Source organism: Vigna unguiculata, chromosome 4 (assembly GCF_004118075.2).
Source record: "Vigna unguiculata cultivar IT97K-499-35 chromosome 4, ASM411807v1, whole genome shotgun sequence".
NCBI lineage: Eukaryota > Viridiplantae > Streptophyta > Magnoliopsida > Fabales > Fabaceae > Vigna > Vigna unguiculata.
The window spans coordinates 39461420-39488782 of NC_040282.1; the positions used below are offsets into that span (position 1 = coordinate 39461420).

General features: G+C 34.6%; 5 protein-coding genes and 2 pseudogenes across 7 annotated transcripts; 4 read left to right on the plus strand and 3 right to left on the minus strand.

The window, feature by feature from the left end:
- Positions 1-1192: 1192 nt before the first annotated feature.
- On the minus strand, positions 1193-2866 carry LOC114180395 (4,5-DOPA dioxygenase extradiol-like). The gene is made up of 3 exons (XM_028066704.1): positions 2568-2866; positions 1668-2038; positions 1193-1524 (listed from the first exon to the last, which is right to left on the minus strand). The coding sequence occupies exons 1-3, from the start codon at positions 2802-2804 to the stop codon at positions 1329-1331; spliced, it is 804 nt and encodes a 267-aa protein (XP_027922505.1). The 5' UTR covers positions 2805-2866; the 3' UTR covers positions 1193-1328.
- A 2058-nt stretch (positions 2867-4924) lies between these two features.
- On the plus strand, positions 4925-13374 carry LOC114181953 (annotated as a pseudogene). The gene is made up of 12 exons (XR_003603972.1): positions 4925-5072; positions 6336-7770; positions 8844-8851; positions 9179-9360; positions 9958-10018; positions 10119-10217; positions 10846-10940; positions 11285-11398; positions 11512-11579; positions 12003-12113; positions 12478-12709; positions 13104-13374. The product of XR_003603972.1 is annotated as an uncharacterized LOC114181953 (transcript).
- A 1507-nt stretch (positions 13375-14881) lies between these two features.
- On the minus strand, positions 14882-17738 carry LOC114182140. 2 transcript variants are annotated; one of them, XM_028068918.1, is made up of 5 exons: positions 17490-17738; positions 16861-17121; positions 16024-16514; positions 15691-15922; positions 14882-15577 (listed from the first exon to the last, which is right to left on the minus strand). In XM_028068918.1, the coding sequence occupies exons 2-5, from the start codon at positions 17114-17116 to the stop codon at positions 15105-15107; spliced, it is 1452 nt and encodes a 483-aa protein (XP_027924719.1). In that variant the 5' UTR covers positions 17117-17121; positions 17490-17738; the 3' UTR covers positions 14882-15104. The 2 variants fall into 2 exon arrangements, with proteins under 2 accessions (XP_027924719.1, XP_027924720.1); XM_028068919.1 differs by having other exon boundaries at positions 16024-16527.
- A 398-nt stretch (positions 17739-18136) lies between these two features.
- LOC114180900 (pentatricopeptide repeat-containing protein At2g40240, mitochondrial-like) lies at positions 18137-19174 on the plus strand. The gene has a single exon (XM_028067195.1). It carries the CDS (start codon positions 18137-18139, stop codon positions 19172-19174), a length of 1038 nt encoding a protein of 345 aa, XP_027922996.1.
- Positions 19175-19390: 216 nt separating this feature from the next.
- LOC114181222 lies at positions 19391-23997 on the plus strand (annotated as a pseudogene).
- LOC114180901 (splicing regulatory glutamine/lysine-rich protein 1-like) lies at positions 22955-23956 on the plus strand. The gene has a single exon (XM_028067196.1). The coding sequence runs from the start codon at positions 22955-22957 to the stop codon at positions 23954-23956; it is 1002 nt and encodes a 333-aa protein (XP_027922997.1).
- Positions 23998-24543: 546 nt separating the features above from the next.
- LOC114181141 (extradiol ring-cleavage dioxygenase-like) lies at positions 24544-26348 on the minus strand. The gene is made up of 3 exons (XM_028067500.1): positions 25927-26348; positions 25311-25678; positions 24544-24987 (listed from the first exon to the last, which is right to left on the minus strand). Exons 1-3 carry the CDS (start codon positions 26161-26163, stop codon positions 24789-24791), a joined length of 804 nt encoding a protein of 267 aa, XP_027923301.1. The 5' UTR covers positions 26164-26348; the 3' UTR covers positions 24544-24788.
- Between the last annotated feature and the right edge of the window lie 1015 nt (positions 26349-27363).

Sequence of the window (27363 nt, forward strand, 5' to 3'; positions counted from 1 at the left end):
TTTTAGTTAGTTTTGAATCCTTCTAAAGTTGAAATGATTAATTCATGTCAGCATCAATGCGGCACTCTTCGTCACAGTAGCTCCTTATTAACAAGAAAACACATAGAATCTTTCACTTCTGGATTAATTATGTTAGTAATTTTAAATTATGTTTTGTTACAACTTGATTAAGATTATATCTTAGATTTTTAATTTGGACGAATTGTTGATTTTAAATTATTTTTTTTAATTTAATTTTCATTACAATTTATTTATAGGAAATGTAAAAGAAAAACAGAGAAAAAAAATATTTTTTAATTTAAAAAATACAATATTACATACAGATTTTTGTATGTAATTCACTCTACATTACCTACAAATTATTATGTAACCCAATATTATTTATAATTTTTTTTATATGTAATTTATCTACGAATTATTCTGGATGCAATATATATATATATATATATATATATATATATATATATATATATATATATATATATTTTGAGTGAATTTATCTACCGATTATTCCGTATATAAGTTATTTTTTATTGTGTAATTCACCTAGAGTAACACACAAAATAATTAGTATAAATTTTTCTACAAATTTCATTATCTACTAAAAAAATCTATATGTAAAATTACTTATGAAATTTTTTCTAAATGTGAATTTACATACAACAATATTATATTAGATTTTTTTCGTATGTAATCCGCAAATCTAATTACCTATATATTTTATGCATTACATATGAATTTTGTTTATAGAAAAAAAACATTTTTCTTTTAGTAATTGCTCATGTGTTAAACAAATAATGGCAAGTTATGTATATTAATGTTGTTATACAATATCAACATATGGCACTTAAAAACTACTTCCAAAATCTATAAAATAGATATTACTTATTTATTTTAAAATGAATAATATTAGAAATTAAAAAAATAAAAATCAAAGAAAAACATTTCTCTAGGAGAAAAAACTAAATTTACACCTTTTATAAGGAATAAAATAGTTATTTAAAATTTTCCAGGAATTAAAAAAAAGAATTATAAGAATCAAAGCTAAAACTTACTAATTTTAAAGAAATTACAAACATATTTAATTCACTATTTAGAATTAATATTGCTATGAAAAATATTACACTCTAGTATTAAAGAGTATGTAAGAGAAGAAAAATGGTAAATAAGCAGGAAGAGGTGAAAGGAGATACTACAATAAACAAACACCAAGTTCACATCATCACATGTTCTTATTGATCACAACAATGTATTTGTTGTAATTTGAACATTTTGTACCATATATATATATATATATATATATGAAGAAAACAAGGAAGAATATGGTATTAAGTGTTAGTAGTTGTAAAACTAAAAAAAGCACAAGAAATAGAACCAACATCCCAACTATCATGAAGAACTTTGGCCTTTGCATTTTCACCCGCAGCACCCATGGCCACATGCAGTGGCAAGAAGTGATCTGGGTAGGGATGAGCCATTTTTGCATATGGGGCCTTCTCTTCATATTCATTCACTTCCTCGTACCTACACTCATGGATTCAAATGCATAACTAAGAAGCATGTTATTCCCACTTCAAAAACTAGTTTTAAGCACTTATGGATCAAGTGTAAACATCTAGCATGAGAAAAATATGGGGATGAAGGAATAAATTGCGGAAAATCATTACCTTCCTTCAAGAAGAGAGGTTTTGAGCCAGGTCATAAAAGCCTGAGCCCATGGAGCAGGTGGGCTATTACGAGGCCCCATTGCTTTGAGGTTATGGGTGGCACTCCCAGACCCAATGATAAGAACACCTTCATCTTTGAGAGGAGCCAAAGCCTTTCCCATGTTATAATGGTAAGTGGGTCCTTTGTTGGATGAAAGTGAGAGTTGACACACTGGTATGTCTGCTTCTGGGTACATCAAGAAAAGTGGCACCCATGCACCATGGTCAAGCCCACGTTTCATGTCTTCGTTCACTTGCTCAAACCCTGATCCTATCAGAAGCTCCTTCACCCTCTTCGCCAACTGTGGTGCCCCAGGTGCTGGATACTTCAACTACCAACACAAGTTCAAGATAAAAACTAGATAAATAGTAGGAGAAGACCAAAATGTGAGAAAGAAAATAGTGTATGTTTGATTTATATTATCAGAAAACAATTTATATTTTATTGACATAAGTCTAACTTCTTTCACGTCGAGACATGTACATTATGTACACGCTGAATGTGAAATTATATATTAATGAGTGATCTGATGACGATAAGTCTAATAAACAATAAATCTCATCAAAATAAGTTTTGGATGATCCTCATGCAATTGATTTTAAGTCTAACCTAACCTCAAAAAGACAATTTAAATTTTGTTGACTTTAAGCATAACTTTTTTAACAAAACATATATATTTTGAATGTGAGACTAAATATTAATATGTGATTCAATAATATTAGGTTTAGAAATTTCGTTAGAGTAGATTTTAAAGAACATATAAAAAATTAGAATAATGAAGAGATAAAATTTTGAGAAAATTAAGCAAACAGAAAGATTAAGAGAATACTTTAACCTATGAATCACAACAGTAAACAAACCTTGTACATGGATTCGGGGAAGCCATAGAAGTCGTAGATGGTGTCGTTTCGGTCAACGACGTTGACAGTGGGAACATGAGTGTCCCAGTGGCCCGAGACGACGAGAATGGCGGAGGGTGGCGCCGGAAACCGCTCTTTCCATGAAGTGAAGAACTTCCTTGCCGGAATGGAATCATCTACGGCCAGAGCTGGTGATCCATGCGAAAGGTAGAATGTTTCGTTCAATCTCAACCCCATATTATCACTCTTCTTCTTCTCTTCAATCAAATCAAACACTTTCTGTTTTGTTCATAGATAGAAAGTAATCAATTTAAAGAGATGTGAAGAAGAAAAAGAAGAAAGAAAAATTTTGTTTATTATATTTCCGAGTCTATGTTTATGATATTTGATTTGACCAGCCAACATTTTGTGATGAAATCAAACAAATAATTCTTGTTATAATTGTTTTTCTATTATCTAAACGTTTCTTTTGAAGACAAACGGTCAGAAACATTTGTGAAGAAGAACTTGGAGAAGCCTGGCACAAATATAGTACTCGGTAACATTTAAAGAAAAAAGTTAAAGTTCTTAATGTAGTTGTCATGGCACACGTAATTTTGGATGACAATTTGTTAATAGTTGATAAAAAAATTTAACAAAAAGGAAAACTAAGAACATATACGATTTTTGTCGTTGATCTCACGCATATAATGACATTTACAACAATCTGGAACTTTCAAAAAATGCCCCATTTTCTAATGATTTCTAGATTAACAGTAATTTGTCATTGAAAAGGCAATTTTAATCCTTATTAACAATGTCATCGTACTTAGCACGAAAGTAACGACCTCACCCAAGTGGACATATGATGAAGAATGATGGAGCGAGACGAATGGAGTACGGACAATAACTCATCTTACTTTATTTATTAGATAAGCATTTGTCTTGTATTCGTTTTCATATTTATGTATTTGTTATACGAGTACTTGTATATTTTATTAAAATCTACATGTATTTGTGAGTATTTATAAAAGAATAAAATAAAATATTTAACAACATATTTTAATCCTTAATTCAAATAAAATATAATACATAATATTCATAGATTTCAAGCAAAGTTCAAATAATCTATCTAAACAACGTATCTTACAAAGAAATGTATAATTTTTAAAACCATTTAAAATCGATGGGTTAATGTTTTAAACATGTTTTTTTTAACTTTTTAATTAATTTAAATTATAGTATAGCGGATACAGATATCTACGGATATGCTTACTATGATATTCGTACATGTCTCCTTAAAATGCGGATGAAACATACTCGTATATTGTTAACTGTGGATATCAATTTACAATATTTATTTCTTACTTATACTATGATTCCAACACCTTCTTGGCTGACTTTGATGGTGGAGGTAACATAGATGTGAGGCCTTTAAGTCGACATAAATGTAGATGTCTCTCTGGAGAGAGTTTACAATGGAGGTTTTGAGTGATTTGGAGTTAGGTTTCAGAGAGATGGGGAGAGAAGGCGGTTTGACATTTTTGTTTTAAATATATTTTTCTTTTCATTTTATCTGTGGTTTAATTAGTTTTATTTATGATTTTTTTTTCCATAGATAAACTTATTATGTGTTCAGTTTCATTTTATTTTTATTTTTTAATATTAATAAAATTAGTGGGTGATTTTATAGGTAATAAAAATTTACAGACAAACTCTTGTAGTTAAATGATTATCCATGGATAATTTAGTTTTTTATTATAGTAGCGGATACAATTTTTTTTCGCATCCCAATAATACGTAAAACTATTAATATGAAATTTACAAATGGACAGAGATAAATATTGAATTTTAGTTCAACTTCTTTTATTTTTCCTCCTCCATTTGTAAAAGTATTATTAGGAGTGTTTGTGATAATTATGTAATTCAAAGAAATCAGAGCAAACAGAAAAATAGTTGGGAAGCTACCGTGTTCTTACTATTATGATTTTATTTGTATATACATTATGAAGTTACTATTTTGAGATTGAATATATTTTTTTGTTCTTAATTATAAATGAGTACATGTTGTTATTTTCTATCTAATATTAGTAATTTAATTCGTTCTTATTGATTGCATTTATATGATGAAACAATAATTCTTGATCTAAAATTTTATAGAAAGATATGAAAGGTGATTTATAGAATTAGGTTTTGATTAAAATAACTTTAATATATCAAATTGTGATGGATATTATTTTTACAATAATATTTTTTTCTTATAATATTTATAAGTACGGATAATTTTTTTCACTGATTTTAAATAAAAATAAATAAAAATCTCGATAAAAACATTTTAAAATGATTTATTTTTTTCTTAATTTTTCCGCATTCTCTGTTTGGTGTTGGCGTTGCATCCTCCCGATACAGAAGCAATCATTTAGTGAGTCTCAAACACAGTCTCACATAAACACACAACACAACACAAAACTTCAAAAGCCACACACAACACACACTTCCGATAGAAGAGGCTCCGCGACAATTCAGGTTATCTCAAAACACTCTTTCTCTACAACTTCTAGGGTTTTCTTACTCTTTCGCTGCTCCAATTTCTCAATCCATTTCACTTCCATTTGCATTTGCATTTCGCTCTTCAATTCCCTTCACATGCGCTTCCTTCCATCTTCGTGCTGTTCGATTTCCCTATTTTCTATTTCGCTCACATTCGAATGTCGTGTAAATTGTTATTGATGTTTCGTTAATTTGCTTATTCTGTTTTACACAGCTGTTTCCTTTGGTATTTTCTCCGCCCCGGAGTTTGAGTTGGATAGTGAGAATTTGAAATTTGTATTTGATTGAGTAACCTGATAATGCCGATTTTTCTAACTTCACGAACTGCTATTGTGAAACCTCTTAATCTACAGTTGCTATTGCTCTAAATTGGGTTTAATTTTTCCTCTTCAGTAGATGTTCCCTTTCTTCAAGTTGTTTAGGAGGTTTTCTATTGAAATTGACAGTGTTTCTAATTGTATGTTCGGCTTTTTGGCTGGAAACTAGGTCGCTTGGTTTTGAGTTCTATGATAATGTTATTGCTCATGATGATGACGTGGGTGCGTGAGGATAGATTTTGTGTGTGAGTGAGTGAGAGATTTAAGTTTTGGTTCTGGCTAATTGGCATTCGATACTTGATTCTAGGGTTGTAATTATATTTATACTGCATGTAAATGCTGTGTTTGATTAAGAATACAAAAATCTTATTAAGTTATGTTTGTCCTGGCATCAGTTAATTTTGATATCATGTTGCTTCATTGGTTATTGTGGCGCGACTTCTCTATAATTGTTTCTCTTTGTGGTGATTCTGATAAGTAGAACTTGAAGGCATACGAAATTTGTTTTTGGCATGATAAGTTATATATGGACATTATAAAATATTAATTCTGATTAGGTTTTATGTTTGTCGTGGTATGTGTTAATTTGATGTTGATTGTGTTGAGGATGTTGCTTGATCGGTTACATTATTGTTGAATTCTGTCATTGTTTCTCTTTGTCGTGTTTCTCATATGCTGAACTTGAATGCATTTGAAAATTGCCTTTGCTGTGATAAATTAATGTGGTGTTATGTTTGTCGTGGTATGTGTAATTTGATGTTGATTGTGTTGGGGATGTGCTTTGTCGGGTTACTTTCTCGTTGACTTCAGTCATTATTTCTCTTTGTCGTGTTTACATACGTTGAACTTGAATGCATTTCAAAATTGTTTTTGGTGTGATTAATTAATGTGTTGTTATATTGTTTCCATTGTTGGCTTGCAGCTACTGACTACTGTGGAATGTGTGGACAGCAGAGATAGGAGTTTTTTTTGCTGTCGGATTGCTTTCTTTTGAGGTTTCTAACCGTGTTGGGTTTTCATTATGAGCGGGGTGCCTAAGAGGTCTCATGAAGATTCTGTTCATCAGTCTTCAAAGCATCCACATCCAGATTCTGGTACATATTCCAAGTTGATGCCATCTGTTTCAAATGACCACCATATTCCGTATGATATGGGTCAGGATTCCCGGGTGGCAAAGACACTCCGTACTGAATCTCGTGATGCAGATAGAAGATCTCCTCTTCATACAGTGTATCGGATGCCATCATCTTCAAATGATTCTTATACAGATCATCCCACTGGAACTGAGAACAGGATAGAATCTAGGGATTTCAAGGAGAGTAGGGATCTCCGGTTTGAGAATCGTGATATGAACTCTGAGAAGAAGGAATTGCATGGTGAAGTCAGAAGGGATTCTCAGATTGCTAAAAGTGAAAAAGATGCACGAGTTGATGCCAGAGGAGATGACAACAAGGATGTCAGATATGAACGAGATAGTCATAATGATTCGAAAGGTGACATTAAGACAGATAAGGATGGCTATGGTATGGTAAGCAGCAGCAGCCACTTGAATTGGAAAGAATCAAAGGAGTATAGGGGGAAGAGATTTTCTGATACTCCTGGTGGGAGTTTGGATTCTTGGCATGCATCACGTGGCAATACACCAGAAGTTGGAAAGGGCAGTTCAATGGCAGAAGAAAGGGACAGTTTGGAAACTCATGAAGCTGTTGGAGAAAACAAAATTGATTCTAAAAGTGAAGATAGGTTTAAAGAAAGAAAAAGAAAGGATGGCAAGCATCGGGATTGGGGGATAGGGAAAAGGAGAGAAGTGATCGCAGAAGCAGTACACCAGTTAACAATAATAGTGGTGACAACAAAGAATCTGCCAAGGAAGATAAAGATGTAGAAAAATTGGAGAGGGAGAGGAAAGATCTTCCAAAAGAGAAAGAAAGTTCAAAAGAGAGGGAAAAGGATCATAACAAGAGGGAATCCTGGAATAGCATTGACAAAGAGGCTTTGAATGATGACATGGAACTTGGTGATGGATCAGCAAAAAGTACTGTGCAAGAAAATGTTTTACCAGAACAGAAGAAACAGAAAGATGTTGATAGCTGGAAAAATGTTGATGGAGAAGCTAGAGAGAGGAGGAAAGAAAGGGATGCTGATTTACAGGGAGATCGGCCTGAGAAGCGCAGTAAAATTGACAAACAATCAGAAGATGGAATTGTTCACGGGGAAGGGTCTGGAGAAAAGGAGAGGGAAGTTCATAATTATAATGTTCAACATCGTAAAAGGATCCATCGATCAAGGGGAAGCCCGCAGGTGGCCAATCGGGAGGCTCGTTTTAGATCCCATGCTCATGCCCCTGAGAATGAAGAGTATGTTTTTTTCCTCCACTTTTCTTGGTTAATTGTGTGATAACTTGTAACTTGCTCAATAAGTACTTTTCATTTAAAGTATATTTTGAATTTATTCCCTGTGATCATGTAGTTATAGAAGATAGGCTTCAGAGTGCTATAACAAATTTAGAATGGCTGGATAATTTTTTTAATCCTTTTCTGAATTGCATTTGGGAGGACACTATAATCTAATGTGTACCTCTTAACATTTTTGACTGGTAGCAAATGATACCCAATTATTGTTCGTGTATTTTACTAGCCTGAATTTTTAGGAAGTACAAGTGAATTTGTGGATGAACAGCTAATTTTTTAGGAAGTACAATTGAATCTGTGGATGAACAGCTTAACATTAATAGTATGTGTCAGCAAAGAAAGCACTGGTGTAAGTTAAGCACCTTCGAAATAGCTTAACATTAGATCAGCCAAGAAAATAGTGGTGTATTTGTCAGCTGGACATTAACTGTATTCTTTGTTCTTTCCTTACTAGTGTTTTATATTTTTACTGTTGCTATGCTCTGTAATCAGGAGCTTGCTCCTTGAGTTTTTTCCGCTATATCTTTGAAAAATACCAGATTCTATCGTTCTCTCACAATGCTATCAGTTTTTTTTTTTTTTTTTTTTTTTATATTTGGGCCTTGGAGGAATACACTTGTGCATTTGTATGTGTATCATCAAACCATTGAATATGCTTGGACCTTTGAAGGAATGAGTTCCACAAAATCCAGTTTTGATTGAGAGAAATTTAGTTGAAGACAGTTAGGCAACTAATATGTTTATTTGCTAAATCGAAATTCAGGTTGTTGATGTACTAGTTGTTTTTAAACTTAAGAATTTTGATTGAAGATTAAGAATATGTGTGAATTTGGTTACTAACTTACTATTGCACATTGAAGAGATCTTGATATTGGTTTCTTCTCGTATTCATATTGAAGTTTTGATTCCTGCTTGAATTATACCTCATTGCTGCCATTTTAATTTTTTTAGATGTATAGCCCACTGTCTCCCATTTTTGTTTTTCTTTTGACAAGTTTTCTGTTTCATTTATATTTCAGGTCTCAAGGTACCCCGGCTATTTTGTTTTACCTGGCTCAACGAATTTGACTTGTCATAGAATTGTGCCTGCATGCCATGAATTAGTTTGGTTTTTGACAGAAATTGCTCTACTTGGCCCATTGGCTTATGTGATGCATTCTCTCCTTTCAGATTGGCTCATCTTCTATTACACTTCCTTTTTACTGTTGTGTTATGTCATTGTGTGATAGTACCATTATAATGTGCAATGCACCTGTCATTTGTTAGTAGTTGTTGATAGAATGAAAAGGATCAGAGGCAGATATCTTTCTATTCTTCATGTTCATTATATTATATGTGAGTTCTGATATTTCAGGTAAAGCAGAAGTATCTTCTGTTGTTTATAAAGTTGGTGAAAGCATGCAAGAACTGATAAAGTTATGGAAGGAATATGAATTATCTCAATCTCAAGTGGAAAAAAATAGTGAAAGTTCTAAAAGTGGCCCTACTTTTGAAATTCGTATACCAGCTGAGAATGTCACCGCTACAAACCGTCAAGTGAGATCAAACTCTGTTGATATAAAATTGATAGTTGAGTGCATTTGGGGGCTGGGGGAGGGAGTATTAGGTTTTTTGTGTGTGTTTTACATTGATGATTGTTTTTGCTGCTTCTTTCTTATTGCTGGTGAAGTCTTTGTTGAGGTTTTGCTCTCTTTTGTTCGTATATTCCTGGCTTCTGTTGTATTTTTTACCTAGTGAGTTATGTGTGTTTTATTTGTTACTTGTTAAAGAGAAGTTTGAGGACTTTGGTTCATGAAGGCTGATGTTCGTGAAATTATTTCTGCACTTATCTCATAAAAAACAATTTTTATGTCCTTTTCCCTCTCAACGTTTTTCTAGTTTCCCTTTCGTTTGTTGTTGTTCCTGCAATGGAAGCAACTTTTATAGTCCCCCTTTTATGATTGCTTTTCCTGTTGCAGAAATTTGTTGAAGTACTTAAGCTAATAAAATGATTTGATGAGATGAAAGTCTTTTATTTATTTACTTACATAACCATATTGTATGTTTAAATTTGAAATTCAAGGTATGAAATTTATATATGCTTTAGTTATTGATGCTATACCTATCTTTGAGAGTATACATTATTATGTTCAGGTTAGAGGTGGCCAGCTGTGGGGGACCGATGTTTACACTTATGACTCGGATCTTGTTGCTGGTATGTGTTAATGTGAAAAGGCTTGCAATAGCTTTTGATTGCAAATGACGGAATTTGACATGTTTGAAATCGGTACTGATTTTAAATTTTTGTTGCATAGTTCTCATGCATACAGGTTATTGTCGCCCAACAGCTTCTCCACCTCCCGTGGCTGTACAAGAGTTGCGCACAACCATTCGAGTGCTACCTCCACAAGATTGTATGTCCTTATAGATCAGAAAGATGCACTCTTCATTATCTAACAGTACCTAGGTGTTTCTGTGTTAAATAACATTGAATTCCATCTAAGTGATCTTGAAGTAATAACGGGGAATAAGTTTACAATAAGTGTCCTACGTGATGTATATGATAAATAATCGAAGTATCCCAGTTGAATTGGGGTTTGCCATTGAGTAATTTTGAAAGGTTTAGTAGTTTTCTTTTCAGAATATGTAAACATTGAATTCATGTGCTGATCTTAAGATCGATTGACCATTGTAAATTGAGTTTCCATGGTGGTTCTAAATCTTAAAAGGTGACACGTGTACCAGCGAAAGAATTAAATAGAAAGAATTAGAATAGAAACTATTTTACTATTCCTGTTTAAGTCTTGAAACTTAATTTTCCTTGGTACAAATACCAATCAGTGGCTTATCTGCTTAGTGCTTGAAGCGCTACTTCAGACTGTATTAATTGTGTGTGCGTCACACACACACACATACATTTAGTCTTCATTACTGTGGGTAACTGGGGTAGTTTTGTTGGTTTCTCGATTTTGCAGTCTTATATTCAATTTTTCCATTGAAGCTGTTCAAATAATCTTTTAGATATTTTGTGTATAACATCAGGCTATATATCAACCCTGAGAAACAATGTTCGATCCCGTGCTTGGGGTGCTGCAATTGGTTGTAGTTATAAAGTTGAGCGGTGCTGCATTGTGAAGGTAATAAGGAAAGTCGTACAAACTGTAAAATTCTTCTTTCCTCATCCTTTCGAACATTTTCCCCTGAAGTCATATATTTTCTTCATTTAAACATCATCTTCTATTGATGTTTTTCAAATAATTTAGTTCACTATTTTCCATTTCAAACATAATGGCATTTTCTTTCAAATATAATATGTTCTTCTAATGAGGACATTATATACGGGATGTAAAGGGGTGCTTGTGCTTTGAGTTTGCACTTTGCATCACGTTGTTACCTGCTTTATACAAGCATGTTCGTTCTCAATTGGACTGTGTAAATGCATGTATATTTAAATTCTTAGCTTTTATTCTTTTCTCTCCAGAAAGGAGGTGGAACTATTGATCTTGAACCCTGCCTTACGCATACCTCAACCATTGAACCTACCCTTGCACCAGTAGCTGTTGAACGGACAATGACTACTAGGGCTGCAGCTTCGGTTTGTCCAGTATCCCTATCTTTTAATTGACAAACCTTTTCATATTGACTGCTGAATTAATAGTTATTTCATATTCTATTCTCATCTTATTTCCCATGGCCTTTGTTCTTCAGAATGCATTGCGGCAACAAAGATTTGTACGTGAAGTTACAATACAGTACAACCTTTGCAATGAACCTTGGTATGCTAGTATTAGTTGGCGAATTAAAGTCTAATATAATAGATTTATGTTTTATGTTGGAGCAAAATCTATCAAATCCTAGTATGTGGTATCTTTGTAATATATGAAAATATCTCATCTTCAAACATTACGTTGGAGCTTGGTTTGGTAAGACTTTCCCTGTTTGGTTTTTTGTTTCCACACATTACTAAAATGCTACTGTATTTTCTTTTGGTTATTTCATGTACAAAGGTTTGAAAATGGGATACGTAAAGATAACAAGGTAGTTTTTTTGTGGTTATTTGAGAAAATGGGAAATGAGAATATATTTTTTCAAAACAAACAGGTCCAAATGTTTCGTACTCTTTCTCATTTAGATACGAATGCAGTTCTATTTCGCATTTTATCTTGTCTTTAATATGTATTAATTATAATATTTGTCAGGATCAAATATAGTATAAGCATTGTTGCTGACAAGGGTCTAAAAAAGCCACTCTATACCTCCGCTCGTTTAAAGAAGGGAGAAGTTCTGTATCTGGAAACACACTCCTGCAGGTATTTCTTACATCGAAGTTCTTGACCAAAATGTGTGATCTTTGTGTTATGGGCTTCACGTTTGATGTCCCTTTAGAGGGACCATATGCCACGAGTTATTGCAATGTTCTTATCAATGTGAAACAATATTGGACTGTGTCTGTGTCACTCTGTTTTTTATTATTGCTTAATATATCTATTTGAGCAATTTTTCACTGTTATTAGTGTTATTTTATTCTATTCTCTTTCCAATAAAATATTCCGTTTAATTTATCAAACTCTAAGGATCCACTTTGATCACGGAAGTCGGTTTTCATGTTTGTCTTCAAATCTAAGGGCTCTTGAAGTCATGAAACTGTAATTAAATGAGTCTTAATCTTTGTAGATACGAGCTCTGTTTTATTGGAGAAAAGATGGTGAAAGCTATACCAGCAAGTCAGATGCATGACCCAGATACAGAGAAGTCTCAAAATCACCATCACCATCCAACAAATGGTGACAAAGCTGATTCTGATCATGTCATGGTTGATGTGTTTCGATGGTCTCGATGTAAGAATCCTCTGCCCCAGAAAGTGATGCGGTTGATTGGCATCCCTCTTCCTCTTGAACACGTGGAGGTTTGTTCGAACCAATCTTTCATCTCTCTTCCATGAGCATGTGAACATTGTACCAACTACTACACTCTCTATTCCGCATACATTCCAAGGCCTTATTTGTAAACCATAACTGGTTTACTTCAACATATGCTCAATCGCTCTATTTGTTACATATAATAATAATGTTATTGTAATTTATTGCAGAATGCAAAGGTCCTTCATGTTTTTTGTTCTTTTCTCTTTTTCTTTTAATAATATTTTTTATATGATGACAAATAATAGATGTATTTTAAAGTATTTGCTTAGCTGAGATGTCATAGTAAATATTAATACTTAGCATGAGCTTTTATTTTAAAAAAATAATAATGAAAAAAGAACTATACTGAAAATCGTAATTCTGCATTTTCTGATGCAGGTGCTTGAAGAAAGCCTGGACTGGGAAGATGTACAGTGGTCCCAAACTGGTGTTTGGATTGGAAGAAAGGAATATACCCTTGCTCGGGTACATTTCTTGTCAATGAATTAGTTCATTGTCATGTTTTGTTTCAAAAGGGGGATAGGGTGCTGCCATGATGTAATGCATGTGTACTTTTAACATTAAAAAGTAAATTTTAGTACCTTTCTCATGTAACTTAAAATAGTTTTTTAGTTTTCAATAAAAAGTTTTAATGTTTAATTTTTCTTAATCGACTCCAGGAGCCTTTGTGTCCCATTGTTGTGAATGTTATCTTGAGATTTAAGGTTGAAGTATCATTTGTGGTATAAGTTGTATCCATAGGTATGATGCACGAGATTCTCCATAACTTTTTAAAAAGAAAAAACAAATGATTTTTTTCAGTTAAAATTAGTACACACACAAACATACAAGACCTTCAATAAATATCGTTGCTAGATTTTCTTTTTTAAATTTAGTGAGTCAAATCACTTAGAACAGGTTCAGATTTGAAAATTTTCGGAATTGATATTATTAATTCAATTTTATATAAAAGGAGGTTTACTCATTGAGGTTGTTTATTATACTCATGGTGATTTCTTCTAGTTCTCGTAATTAGTAGAATAGTTGGTGGTTAAATAGATAGCTGAGATTATTATATCTGAGTGATCAGTTTTCAACATACACAAAATAATACGGTTAAATTTAATAGGAAAAGAAATACAAATTATATTAAATTTTCTTTTCAAATCTATTTGCATAATCCATAGTTGAACCGAATAGAGACCCTTATCACGGCAATACTATCATGGATTATTACAGACAAAACAAACGATGCCAATTGTTTTCACCAAACATTTTCTTGTTCTTAAAGATATAATAGGAAATGAAAAGAAAAAAAAAACATTTTATAAGATTGCCTGATTTAAAATTATCCCCCGACATATAAACACTTGTGTCTTTTACTGAACCAATACATAAATACTATTTATCTTAACAATAAAATATTAAAGAGGGAAAGCCCAAAAGCATTTAGACCAATATAAGTGAATTGTGAAAAGAGCTTAAGTGTATATCATTAAATCCTTGAAAATAATGCTCAAACTCAAAAGGACACAAACATAAATCCAAATAAAACCCCCCACATTATATAACTAACTAAATAAATCTTATAAATGGTGCAGATACTGACATCAAAATTTACTTTGGCCGAGAGAAAAAAAAAAGAAAAAATTAACTTCTTTTTGTAAGAATGAATGCCTGTGGGTCAAATGAAACTAAAGAACTTACTAATCTTCACCTCTCACAATAAAACTTAGCTTTCAATTCTTAAACTTCTTTCTTGCAGTCATACAATATTTAAACAAACACTAATTATTCACTCTAATGATCAACTTTAATAACTTTTAATATTCACTCTTGATACTTTCATTTATTTATTTTTTCATTTCAAATTAAAATATATATCCAAATAAGCAAAAACTATTTCACAGGTAAAAATATCATAAAATCAGCTTATATATGTATTTTTATTGACATACAAATACTCTCACCCTCCCTTCCAAACAACCTTATAATATCAGTTTATATTACTTTGTTGGTTTGATAAAATTAAATTAATGTAAATGGGGAATATATAATATTAAATATGTATATGTCTGTAATTCACCAAAATAAAATTTTCCAAAAGCATTTGCATCTGTTAATGCAAACTAGGAATGCATTATGCTGTTATAACATATACCTCCATAGAAATATTCTAATCTAAACAAAGCAACCTTCGTAATTCCATTTCAATAAATCTATTATTTGACAAAGATATACAGAGCCTATACAAAATTTCAAGTTACTCACCAAATACTGAGCATTGACCATAACATCAAATTAAATCACATTAAGATGGAAGAAGATAAAAGTCCTGTGGCTGCCTTTGCAACAAAACCACAGTCACCAAGCTATGACACCTCTTCCAGCAATTATGATTCACCACTCATCCCATTTAGTCAAGAAATCATCCCACATAGATGCAGCAATTGAATCACGCAATGAGAATGCAAGTTGTCCTTCTATTGAAGAAAGCATCGGCACATCAGGAAGTTCATCAAGATCTGACATTTCCTCCACCGGAGACCCCCCAACACTGTTGAATATCCAGTCATTTCTTTCTTCGTGGCGGATGAAATTGTGAAGAACACATGCGGCGATGACAATGTCGCGCTGAATCTGAAAGGAATACTGAGGAGCAAGTTTAAGGATTGGGAATCTAGTTTTCAACACATCAAATGACCTAAGGATAGCACTCCTCATAAAACAATGCCTGTGATTGAACAACTCTTTTGCATTTCTTGGCAATTGATTAGCACCTCTAAACTCATAATGCTGGTATCGAACCCCTAGGAAAGGAGCAATAAACCCTTCTGTATTTAAATATCCCTTGTCAACAAGGTAATACTTTCCTATGAAATAAATCCAAAGAAAAAAAAGTACATTAAGTTACTATTAGTACAATGTTTAATATGGAAAGATAATGAACCCAAATCTTGAGATATACTATTACTAACAAACAAACCTTGGGGTATTTGAGGGAAATTCTGGTCTGGGTCATCAAGGACTGCCCTTAACACTCGCGAATCCGTGACAGAGCCTTCCCAACCAGGATAAATGAATATAAACTGCAGGTCAAATGTGCAAGCTGCCAACACATTTTGAGACAGGATACCTTTCTTGTTACGAAATCTAGATTGATCTTTGGCTGGAACATGTGCAGGAATGTTCAAACCATCAATTACTCCTATACAATCCTGAAATAGAGGTGGAAGGGAGAGGTTAGATAAATTCGCACAAGCAGTAAACACTAGTTAGTTGAATATTTAAGGTGAAGGAGATCAGAGATCATTGTAACCTTGAAATATGGATAAAATCTAGCATTATTGTGAATTTCTGGAGGCGTTGTGAGCTGAGGAGGTTGCAAAACTTCACGCGACAATGACTTAATAGCCTTCAAGACATTATTAAAATGCCGGCTAATGGTTTCACCGGAGTGTTGAAAGCGTTCTTGAATCACCCTATTACGTTCGTTATGACCAACGATGTTTAAAAATATTGCTAACTGCTCCTCTATCATCACACCAGAAGTATCACGCAACAGGGCTCTTTGACGGAGAATATCACACAACTTATGGAATACATGCTTATCCATTCGCAACATTTCCCGACAAAGGTCATCATGCCCATTGAGCACTTCTGTCATAAATTCACATCTCCTAGGTGATAAACCACGTGAAGGTTGTTTGGTCAGACAGCTATAGTAATAGAATCCAGCCGCAGCAGCAACTAGTTCCATCTCATCCAATTCTAGGTCAATGTCATCATCATCCATGCTGATTGGTGTATCTGTAAAGATAAACTTCAAGAGTACGAATAGTAAAGATAACATCTCTCTGATATATCTAGTTCAAAATTCCAAACTCAAACTCGGTAATATAGGCATTAAGCACAAAATCAAAGAAGTAAAATCACTAACTAGCATCATCCCTTGCAGTCGATTTAGCAGTACAAAAGTATAGGGCAGTTTTTAATAATAAAATATGGGAAATTTTCTCAAACAATTCAACTAGAGGAAACACCACATTTGCCCTGCAACCATGGCAATCGTTTTTAAGAGAGATGAAAACTTCCCGGGCATTAGGGTGGTCCTCAAACAAATCCAAAGCAAGAAAGTAAATCCCCTCATCAACACCTTGCATCTCATCCAACACTTTGATGCACTTGTTTATAGAGAACCTTTCCTCATTCTTCGCGATTGCACTTGCCCTCATCTTTGAAGCAGTCACTATCTCCAGCATAGCATCCACTATGGCAGCTCCGGTAGCTTTCCGGCCCCTCTTCCGGCCACCGCAAGAATTCAATGCCATGCCAGCCTGACGCTTGTGTCCATCCAATATGTTTACATCATCTCCAGAGCCAGAAGAACCATCATCATCCACATAAGTCATTGCCACTGCAAACATCATCAATCAATGTGCATGCAAATCATGTCTCAAATTCTCGATGCCAATTGCAAACCACCGCATAATCTAACAATTAACATACAACAGCATTGCAACCAAGAAACAAAGTACGTATACATTTAAAACTCCAACCAAAAGGGAAATTCCCAAAACACAGACAATAGAGTCCCGGAATCATAAAAATATCAACTTATCAACAATAAACAGAAATTCAAAAACCCCAATGGAACTAAGAATTCTACAATTAAAAAGTATATATATAACAAAGAGCCCCGGATGCAAAAACAGACAAAAATTAATGATTTGTTTTTCTTTTACATTGGACATGAGAAAGGAAAAGGGAACAAAATCCTCGTACCTTGTCTCGTAGTCTTTCGATTTCTTAAGTGGCGGCAGGAAAGCGCGAAGAAATCCCTGTCTATCTCAGTGAAGAGGTGAACGGAAATACGAAATTGTGAAACCCTAACTTTATTGTGTATGTGAGAAATTCTGAAATGAAGCAGAGAACAGTGGCAAAATTTCACGACCTTCTCAGTTTCAAACGCGTCGTTTTACTTGTTAGTAGTCACCAGTTACTCATGACTGGTGTACTGAAACAGAATTACATTTTTTTTTTTCAAAAATCAAATTTTACATCTTTCTTTATCATTGTATTAGTAATTAAATAACTTTGTTAATATGTGATAAAATAATTATATAAATTTAGTAAAGGCTGATACCGTTCTCATTTCACTGGCCAAAACAGGGGAAGCGCAACTTTTTAATATTTTTTTATTATACTAAAATAATATAGTTTTAGAAGTATATATAATTTTTATAATTTATTGCTTTTAAAGTTTTATTATTTTTATGGGTAATTAATCAAAACAATGTGAAAATAACACCGTTTAAAAATATACATAATTTCATAAAAATAACATTAAAAAATTATGTGATGGTTTAAAATAACAAATGTGTAGATTTCTCAAGTTTCACTTCAGTTTACAATCACAAACACAACAAACGATGTTGTTTTTCCGCAAAACCCCAAACATAACTCTGAAATCCCTCTCCTATCTACGTCGTCGTTTCGCAACAACCCTAATTACCAAACCCTTCCCCGACAATCCCACCGTTGCATACTACGATGACCTCGCCGCCGACGCCTTCAGCTCCGGCGACTACAGTGCTCTCCGAGACGTCCTCAACAAGCGCGTCCAAGACGGCTTCAAAAACAGCAAACATACCTTCAGTTTCATAACTCACTCTAATTGCTCTCCCTCCATCATCGATAAGCTCGTAGAAACCGTCTCCCATCTCAATGGAGGTATCACCCGCCGCAACGCGCTCGACTTGCTGGTCACGCGCCTCTGCAAGATCCGACGCACGGAGGAGGCGCTTCGAGTGATCGAGACATTGGCGCGTGGTGGGGTCTGTGTACCAGCCGCGTGCACTTTCTACCCCATCCTCAGCTTCCTCACAAGGGAGAAGTCCCTCGACCACGCGTGGCGCGTGGTGGATGTAATGGCTGAGTTCGGTATTAGGCTGGACCTGATAGGCTACAACCTTTTTCTGAAGGCTTACTGTTACGGCGGAGAGTTTGACGAGGCGGCCGGAGTTTTGAGGAAAATGGAGGAAGAGGGTATTGCGGCGGATTCGCGTACGTTCGACGCGTTGGTGTTGGGCGCGTGTAGGGCGGGGAAGGTGGATGGTGCAATGGTGATACTGAGGAGGATGGTGGATGATGGAGTGTACATGATGTACTCAACGCACATGTATGTTATTGGGGCCCTTTTGAGAATGAAGTGCTATGAAGATGTTATGAGGTATGTGAGGAGTTTTGTTGGGAGGGATAAATTGTTGGATGCTCAGCTTCTTGGTGTTTTGGCTAGCAAGTTGATGAATTTGAAGAAGGTTGAAGAAGCAATGTCAATTTTGGAGGAAATGAAGCAAAGGGGTGTGCCAATGGGTTATAAACTCAGAGATTTCTATAAAACGAATGCTGGAAAGGAAAATGGTGCAAGGGTTGATGCTGTAATTGCAGAAGGAGGAAATGGAGTGTAGTGTGAAAAAAGTCCAAGCACAATGTTTTGTTGTTTATTTTCAGCACTTCTTAATTATTTTCTCTTCATTTCATTTCTTTCTCGAATTTTAGTTTATGTTTTTAATCCTGCATTAATAAAATGAATAAAAGTAACTTAGACTTAAATTCTATTCAAGAACATAATATAAATGGAGCTGAAAATGAAAATAAAAAGCACTAAAATTATAAGCAACTTTCTAAATAAATAGAAAAGATTTATGTAGTTTTTTTTTTTTAAATATTGAAATAATCAATTAATCGTAATATTTCAATTAACGATTGTATTTGAATACTTGTTAAATTGTTATATATTTTATTTGATATTATCTTTGCTTATCTAAGACAGCTGCAGCAGCGTTTCAAACAGTCACCGTTTCCTTCTTCTTCTGTTCAGACAGCCGGCACGCGTTGCATTTCCGACCGGAGCGTCGTTCGAAACCCATATCACCACCGTCGTCTCTGTGCCTAGGTCTCCAATCGTGGTTTCAGCGGCACTCGTGTCCAAGGAGCGGACCGTATCACCACCACCGTGTCCGTGTCGGAGAGGCTTCGGAAGAGGAACGTAAACCGTTGCCGTGTCTGGGCTCATTGGTAATTATTGTCGTTTTTTAAACATTGAATTAGTGTAGTTGTTTAGTTGTTTTTTAGATGATTCTTTGAAAAACTAATTTGTTTTGCAATTGTTTATGTGTTTAGTTATTGGTGGTCGGTGATTTTTTAGATGGATCTCAGGGATTTTAAAAGTGATTTTTTGCCCACAACACTCAACCCATCTTCTACATACCTTCAACTTTCTCCTCTCAGGCCTTTTCACAAGCCTTTTCACAAAACACCAAACCTAAAATTCGATTTACACATACACTTTTCAGTTGTATCACTCTCCCAAACTCTCAAACCAGGAAGTGAATCCTCAATTTTGGGGCGGAATTCACCGGGCAAAATAAGGGACCTGAGGTGTTACGCTGGTCGTAGCAAGAAGTCTGGTGGTGATGGCTCCTCTGGTGGTCGAATTGAAGGCGCTGCAGAGTTACGGAGTCGGTGGAGGCGCATTAATAGCGCAAGAACCAAGAAGTATGCGGAGTCTCTGTTCTACAGGCTAAAAAACCCTCATGGTGGTGGGAATTATCCTGATAACTTCACTGAGGATGAGCTCCAACAAATTGGCCTCGGGTATGATCGAATGGTTCGGTTCATGGAGAAGGATGACCCAAATTTGCGTCATCCTTATGATTGGTACAAGTATGGTCAATATGGACCCTACTCTTGGCGTGGGGTTGTTGTGGGCGATCCAGTTCGTGGAGGGATCACGGATGAGTGTGTGACGCTAATCAGTGAAGTGAGGGACCATGAGGAGTGGGAGAAAATTGAACAAGCTGAAATGGCTGAAGATTATGGAGAAAAGGTGAAGCAGCTGGATCAAAGTAAATTAAGGTATTTTTGGGTATTTGTAAGGCACCCAAGGTGGAGACTTTCAGAGCTTCCGTGGGAGCAATGGACTCTTGTTTGTGAAGTAGTACTTGAGGCAGGTAAACAGAGATTAGATAAGTGGAACTTGATGGGTAGACTTGGGAACAAAGCTAGGTCGGCGATAGGGCAATGTGCTGCATGGATGAGACCTGATATTATATATGTGAAGAAGCCGGTGTTCAGTGTAGGTTTGAGCCACAAGATGGTTTTTTCAAGCCACTAATTCAACAACTTAACCCCGAAACAGAACAGGATTTTCTTTTTGAGTTGGAAAACGATGATGGTAGTGTTGAGTTGTGTACTTACTATGGCGGATTGTGTAAGATTGTGAAGGTGAATCAAAAGGCATTTGTCGATGATGTGGTGAATGCATATGATAAATTGAGTGATCAGAAAAAGTCAAAATGTTTGGAGTTTTTGTTGAAAAACCATCCCTTGGAATTGTTACATCCATATACAAAGGAGTGGAAGGCTAAGTTGGAAGAGATGGAGCTGGGTTGTGATGCTCCTGATGAAGAAGATGATGCTGTTGTTGATGACCCTAATGATACTGAGATTCTAGATTGGATTGAGGATGAAGGTAGTGATGACGTCGCTAATGATGATGATGACGAGGAGGAGGAAGAGGAGTTGAATGATGATGATGATGTTGATCCGTATAAAAACCAAGATCTATATATGGACATGGAAGAAGGTGAAGACGGCAAATATGAGGCCATGGAAGAGAATGAGACTGACTTTAATTGGAACGAGGAGTTTGAAAAAGCATTAAGTAGCGGGGATGCAATGGAAAATCTGGCGAGGAAGGCTCTTGAAACCAATAAAAAGCTGAATAAGAAGCAACCAATGATGCACAATGTAGAGGAAGAGACAACACCCTCAGTAGATGGAGATGAAACTGCCTTGAGAGGCAAGCGAGCAAAGGTGAGTCCAGAAGAGTGGAAGTATATTGGGATTGGAAAATGGAGAAAAAGGATTAAGAGAAGCAGAATTCCTCCAGAGCTATTTTTGCGAGGGGTTGTTAGACCTTTCACTTACAGAAATCTTGTAAAAGAGATTGTTTTAACTAGGCATGCAATCTTGGATGGTGAAATTGGTGCACAAGGTTAAGACATTTGCCTTTTACCTGAAGGCCATATGTTCTGTACTTATGTAGGAGTGATGTTGACTAGTGTTTAGATGGTTCAACATTTTTCAATTTCCATCATGTTGTTCAAATTGAGGAAATAGAATAGACGGAAATTTTTAGTGAGTTTTCTTTATGCTTATCTAGTTTTCCTCTTCAGTAGGTGTTCCCTTTCTTTAAGTTGTTTGGAGGTTTTCTATTGAAATTGACAGTGTTTCTAATTGTATGCTCGGCTTTTTGGCTGGAAACTAGGTCGCTTGGTATTGAGTTCTATGATAATGTTATTGCTCATGATGATGACGTGTGTGCGTGAGGAGAGATTTTGTTGTTGTTGAGGATGATTATGTGTGTGTGAGTGAGTGAGAGATTTAAGTTTTGGTTCTGGCTAATTGGCATTCGATACTTGATTCTAGGGTTGTAATTATATTTATACTGCATGTAAATGCTGTGTTTGATTAAGAATACAAAAATCTTATTAAGTTATGTTTGTCGTGGCATCAGTTAATTTTGATATCATGTTGCTTCATTTGTTATTGTGGCGCGACTTCTCTATAATTGTTTCTCTTTGTGGTGATTCTGATAAGTAGAACTTGAAGGCATACGAAATTTGTTTTTGGCATGATAAGTTATATATGGACATTATAAAATATTAATTCTGATTAGGTTTTATGTTTGTCGTGGTATGTGTTAATTTGATGTTGATTGTGTTGAGGATGTTGCTTGATCGGTTACATTATCGTTGAGTTCTGTCATTGTTTCTCTTTGTCGTGTTTCTCATATGCTGAACTTGAATGCATTTGAAAATTGCCTTTGCTGTGATAAATTAATGTGGTGTTATGTTTGTCGTGGTATGTGTAATTTGATGTTGATTGTGTTGGGATGTTGTGGTATGTGTGTTAATTTGATGTTGATTGTGTTGGGGATGTGCTTTGTCGGTTGCTTTCTCGTTGACTTCAGTCATTATTTCTCTTTGTCGTGTTTACATACGTTGAACTTGAATGCATTTCAAAATTGTTTTTGGTGTGATTAATTAATGTGGTGTTATATTGTTTCCATTGTTGGCTTGCAGCTACTGACTACTGTGGAATGTGTGGACAGCAGAGATAGGAGTTTTTTTTGCTGTCGGATTGCTTTCTTTTGAGGTTTCTAACCGTGTTGGGTTTTCATTATGAGCGGGGTGCCTAAGAGGTCTCATGAAGATTCTGTTCATCAGTCTTCAAAGCATCCACATCCAGATTCTGGTACATATTCCAAGTTGATGCCATCTGTTTCAAATGACCACCATATTCCGTATGATATGGGTCAGGATTCCCGGGTGGCAAAGACACTCCGTACTGAATCTCGTGATGCAGATAGAAGATCTCCTCTTCATACAGTGTATCGGATGCCATCATCTTCAAATGATTCTCATACAGATCATCCCACTGGAACTGAGAACAGGATAGAATCTAGGGATTTCAAGGAGAGTAGGGATCTCCGGTTTGAGAATCGTGATATGAACTCTGAGAAGAAGGAATTGCATGGTGAAGTCAGAAGGGTTTCTCAGATTGCTAAAAGTGAAAAAGATGCACGAGTTGATGCCAGAGGAGATGACAACAAGGATGTCAGATATGAACGAGATAGTCATAATGATTCGAAAGGTGACATTAAGACAGATAAGGATGGCTATGGTATGGTAAGCAGCAGCAGCCACTTGAATTGGAAAGAATCAAAGGAGTATAGGGGGAAGAGATTTTCTGATACTCCTGGTGGGAGTTTGGATTCTTGGCATGCATCACGTGGCAATACACCAGAAGTTGGAAAGGGCAGTTCAATGGCAGAAGAAAGGGACAGTTTGGAAACTCATGAAGCTGTTGGAGAAAACAAAATTGATTCTAAAAGTGAAGATAGGTTTAAAGAAAGAAAAAGAAAGGATGGCAAGCATCGGGATTGGGGGGATAGGGAAAAGGAGAGAAGTGATCGCAGAAGCAGTACACCAGTTAACAATAATAGTGGTGACAACAAAGAATCTGCCAAGGAAGATAAAGATGTAGAAAAATTGGAGAGGGAGAGGAAAGATCTTCCAAAAGAGAAAGAAAGTTCAAAAGAGAGGGAAAAGGATCATAACAAGAGGGAATCCTGGAATAGCATTCACAAAGAGCCTTTGATACAATATTTAAACAAACACTAACTAATATTCACTCTAATGATAACCTTTCATAACTTTTAATATTCACGCTTGATACTTTCATTTAAATTTTTTCATTCCAAATTAAAATATATATTCAAATAAGTAAAAACTATTTAACAGGTAAAAATATCATAACATCAGCTTATATTCGTATTTTTATTGACATACAACCTATCTCACCCTCTCTTCTAAACCCTTCAGACCAACTTTATAAAATCAGTTTACATTAGTTTGTTGGTTTGATAATGTAAAAGCATCATGCAAATTAAATTTTATGTAAATGGGGAAAAGATAATATTAAATATCTATATGTCTGTAATTCACCAAAATAAAATTTTCCAAAAGCATTTGCATCTATTATGCTCTGTAAAATATAAATTTAACTTCACTTTAAAAAAACGAAAATTGTTATCAATATGAAATAATTAAAACATAAATATCTTTAATGTAATGAATATAAAATGTCAACATCAATTATTGTTTATTAGGTATGTTAGTTGATCATCCTCAATGATTGTTTATTAGGTATGTTAGTTGATCAACCCCACTAGCATTGACGTCAAGATTCATCAATGTTGGCTTCAAAGTAGATAAATTAGTCTTCTCTTGGATTATCACTGGAAACTGATGCCTGTACTATCAATTGAATCTACTCAGACTAGAACAACTCAACACATTGAATGAACTATAAAATATGCCTGACTTTTATACAACAAAGTATAGAAGGCATGCCTATAAACCACATTCATATTAGATGACCATTCGGAAAAAGAACAGAAAGTTCAGAATGCAAAGAACACAAATGAACAGCAGGAATTCTGTATTAAGAAGTTCAACTGCCAGTTGCTGATGTAAACTGGTAAGAAGCGTAAGAGAGAGAGCCAAGTTCAATACTACTGTGGATGAGTTTGGCCTTTGCATTCTCACCAGCAGCACCAATAGCAACATGCAGCGGATAAAAATGATCTGGCCATGGATGAGCCTTTTTTGCATGTGGTGCTTTCTCTTCATAATGATTCACATCTTCATATCTACAAAATCAATACAAAACTTTAACAAACAATCCATAGGAGCCAAATTCTGCAACATTTAATGTCTAGTTAGTTTTCCTATGTCATACAGTATCTTGGTAAAGTGATCCATGGCAGCTAACATCCTTAATAAGAACAACTAAGCATTTATCTGTTCCTAGTGATTTACAACCAATCCATGAAGAGCCAAACTCTACAACATTCAATGGCTAGTTTTCCAATGCCATGCACTAGCTTGGTAATTAGATGCATGTAGTTAAACATCCATAACAAAGTAAAACACTTATCTAGTTTGAACACCAGAACAGAGAAAACTTGCATACCTTCCTTCAAGAAGAGCATCTTTCAACCAGTTATCAAATTCTAGAGCCCAGGGCTGAACAGTGGAGTTAGGACTAATGGCTCTCAAGTTATGAACAGCACTTCCAGAACCCATGATGAGTACACCTTCATCTTTAAGAGGGGCCAATGCTTTTCCAAGGTTATAATGATGAGTTCCATCTTGGTTTGATTGAATAGAAAGCTGACAAACTGGAATGTCGGCTTCTGGGTACATCAAAAAGAGAGGAACCCAAGCTCCATGGTCCAGTCCTCTCTTTGTATCTTCATCAACACGGTTGAAACCAGATTTTCTCAGTAGTTCCTTCACCCTCCTTGCCAATTTTGGTGCTCCAGGAGCAGGATATTTAAGCTAACAACAGAGGAAGCATAAGAGATTTCCACAAAAATATACCAAACAACATCACCATGGAAAGTCCTATATCTCAAATGAAAACAAACAAAACATTCTTTTGGGAGAAATTATCAAACAGCAACAAGTCAAAAACTCAATTCCTCCTTTGTAACGAAACTAAAAGCACATACTTTCTCAAAACAAAGAATGCAACTAGAAGAATGAAGAAGAGGGGTGTCATAAATTTAGAGGTACTAGGTGGAAACCTGGTACATTTCTTTGGGGAATCCATAGAAGTCGTAGATGGTGTCGTTGACGGAGTCAACCACGTTGACCGTCGGAACTGTGGTGTCCCAGTGGCCGGAGATGACGAGAATTGAAGAGGGTTTGTGAGGAAACACGTCGTTCTTCCATGACTGAAGAAACTTCCTAGCCTCAATGGTTTCATCAATGGACAAAGTGGGTGATCCATGAGATATGTAAAATGTCTCCTTCAACGCCATTTCTATTACCAAATTCTCTTTTCTTTCTTTATACTCTCTCTTTTGCTAAATCTTCGTTTTGCCACACACTCGAAACAAAACAACACTGCATCAAAATTTCATAATATAGACACACAAATGTGGGAGAGAGAATAGAGGAGAAGACACAAATGAGTGGACTTCATTTGTTTCACTCTTTACGAAACATCCACCAACTTCAAGTGCTCACGCATGGACAAAATAGTCTTATCACATTTCATTCACTCACCTAATCATTCTGGTGTGGAAATAATTGAATTTATAAAAGTATAATTTATCGCTTTTAAAATATAAATTGGTCAGTAATTATGAAAATAACTGAAATAAATAAATCTTGAAAATCTCTGATCCACTTATTCTACATCCTCACAACGTTAATACTATTATAGTTTTCCTTATCATACAAGGAGAAACTAGTGTTCTGAAATTAAAATAGTATAGTTTTAGAAAAATAAATAATTAAAAAAGAAAATTGACAACTAATCCTTTAACCTAATGGTGTGCCCCAAACGGATTAGAATTTTGGGTGTATTTTTGTATGAGCAAACTTACCCTTCTTTTCTAGAATCAATTCATGTTTGAATAACCACCTTTTTTTTCGCTTATTCAAATATATCACATTGCTCTTTTATCTTAATATCTTATTATGCTTGTGATTCTTGTAATATTTTAAATCTTTTATTTTTGTTTTATGGTCTCTATAACACTTATGTGAACAGCAGAAGTCGTGTTATATACATTTCATATTACTTTATTTGAGTTTTACTATGATACATCAATTTTAAGGTGGAACTTGTGACAAAAAAAAATACTATTTATTTAATTATTATTATTTTCTACAATATACTTATAAAATTTAAAGGCAATACGATGATATCTAATTATACTAAAAAAAAAAAATATATATATATATATATATATGAGTTTTACTATGATACATTAATTTTAAGGTGAAACTTGTGACGAAAAAAAAATACTATTTATTTAATTATTATTATTTTCTACAATATACTTATAAAATTTAAAGACAATACGATGATATCTAATTATACTATATATATATATATATATATATATATATATATATATATATATATATAATACTATATGCATCTTATATCTATATCGTTTAATACCTTTTATATTTTCTACACTAAAAGAGGAAGGAGTGTTATTTATTTA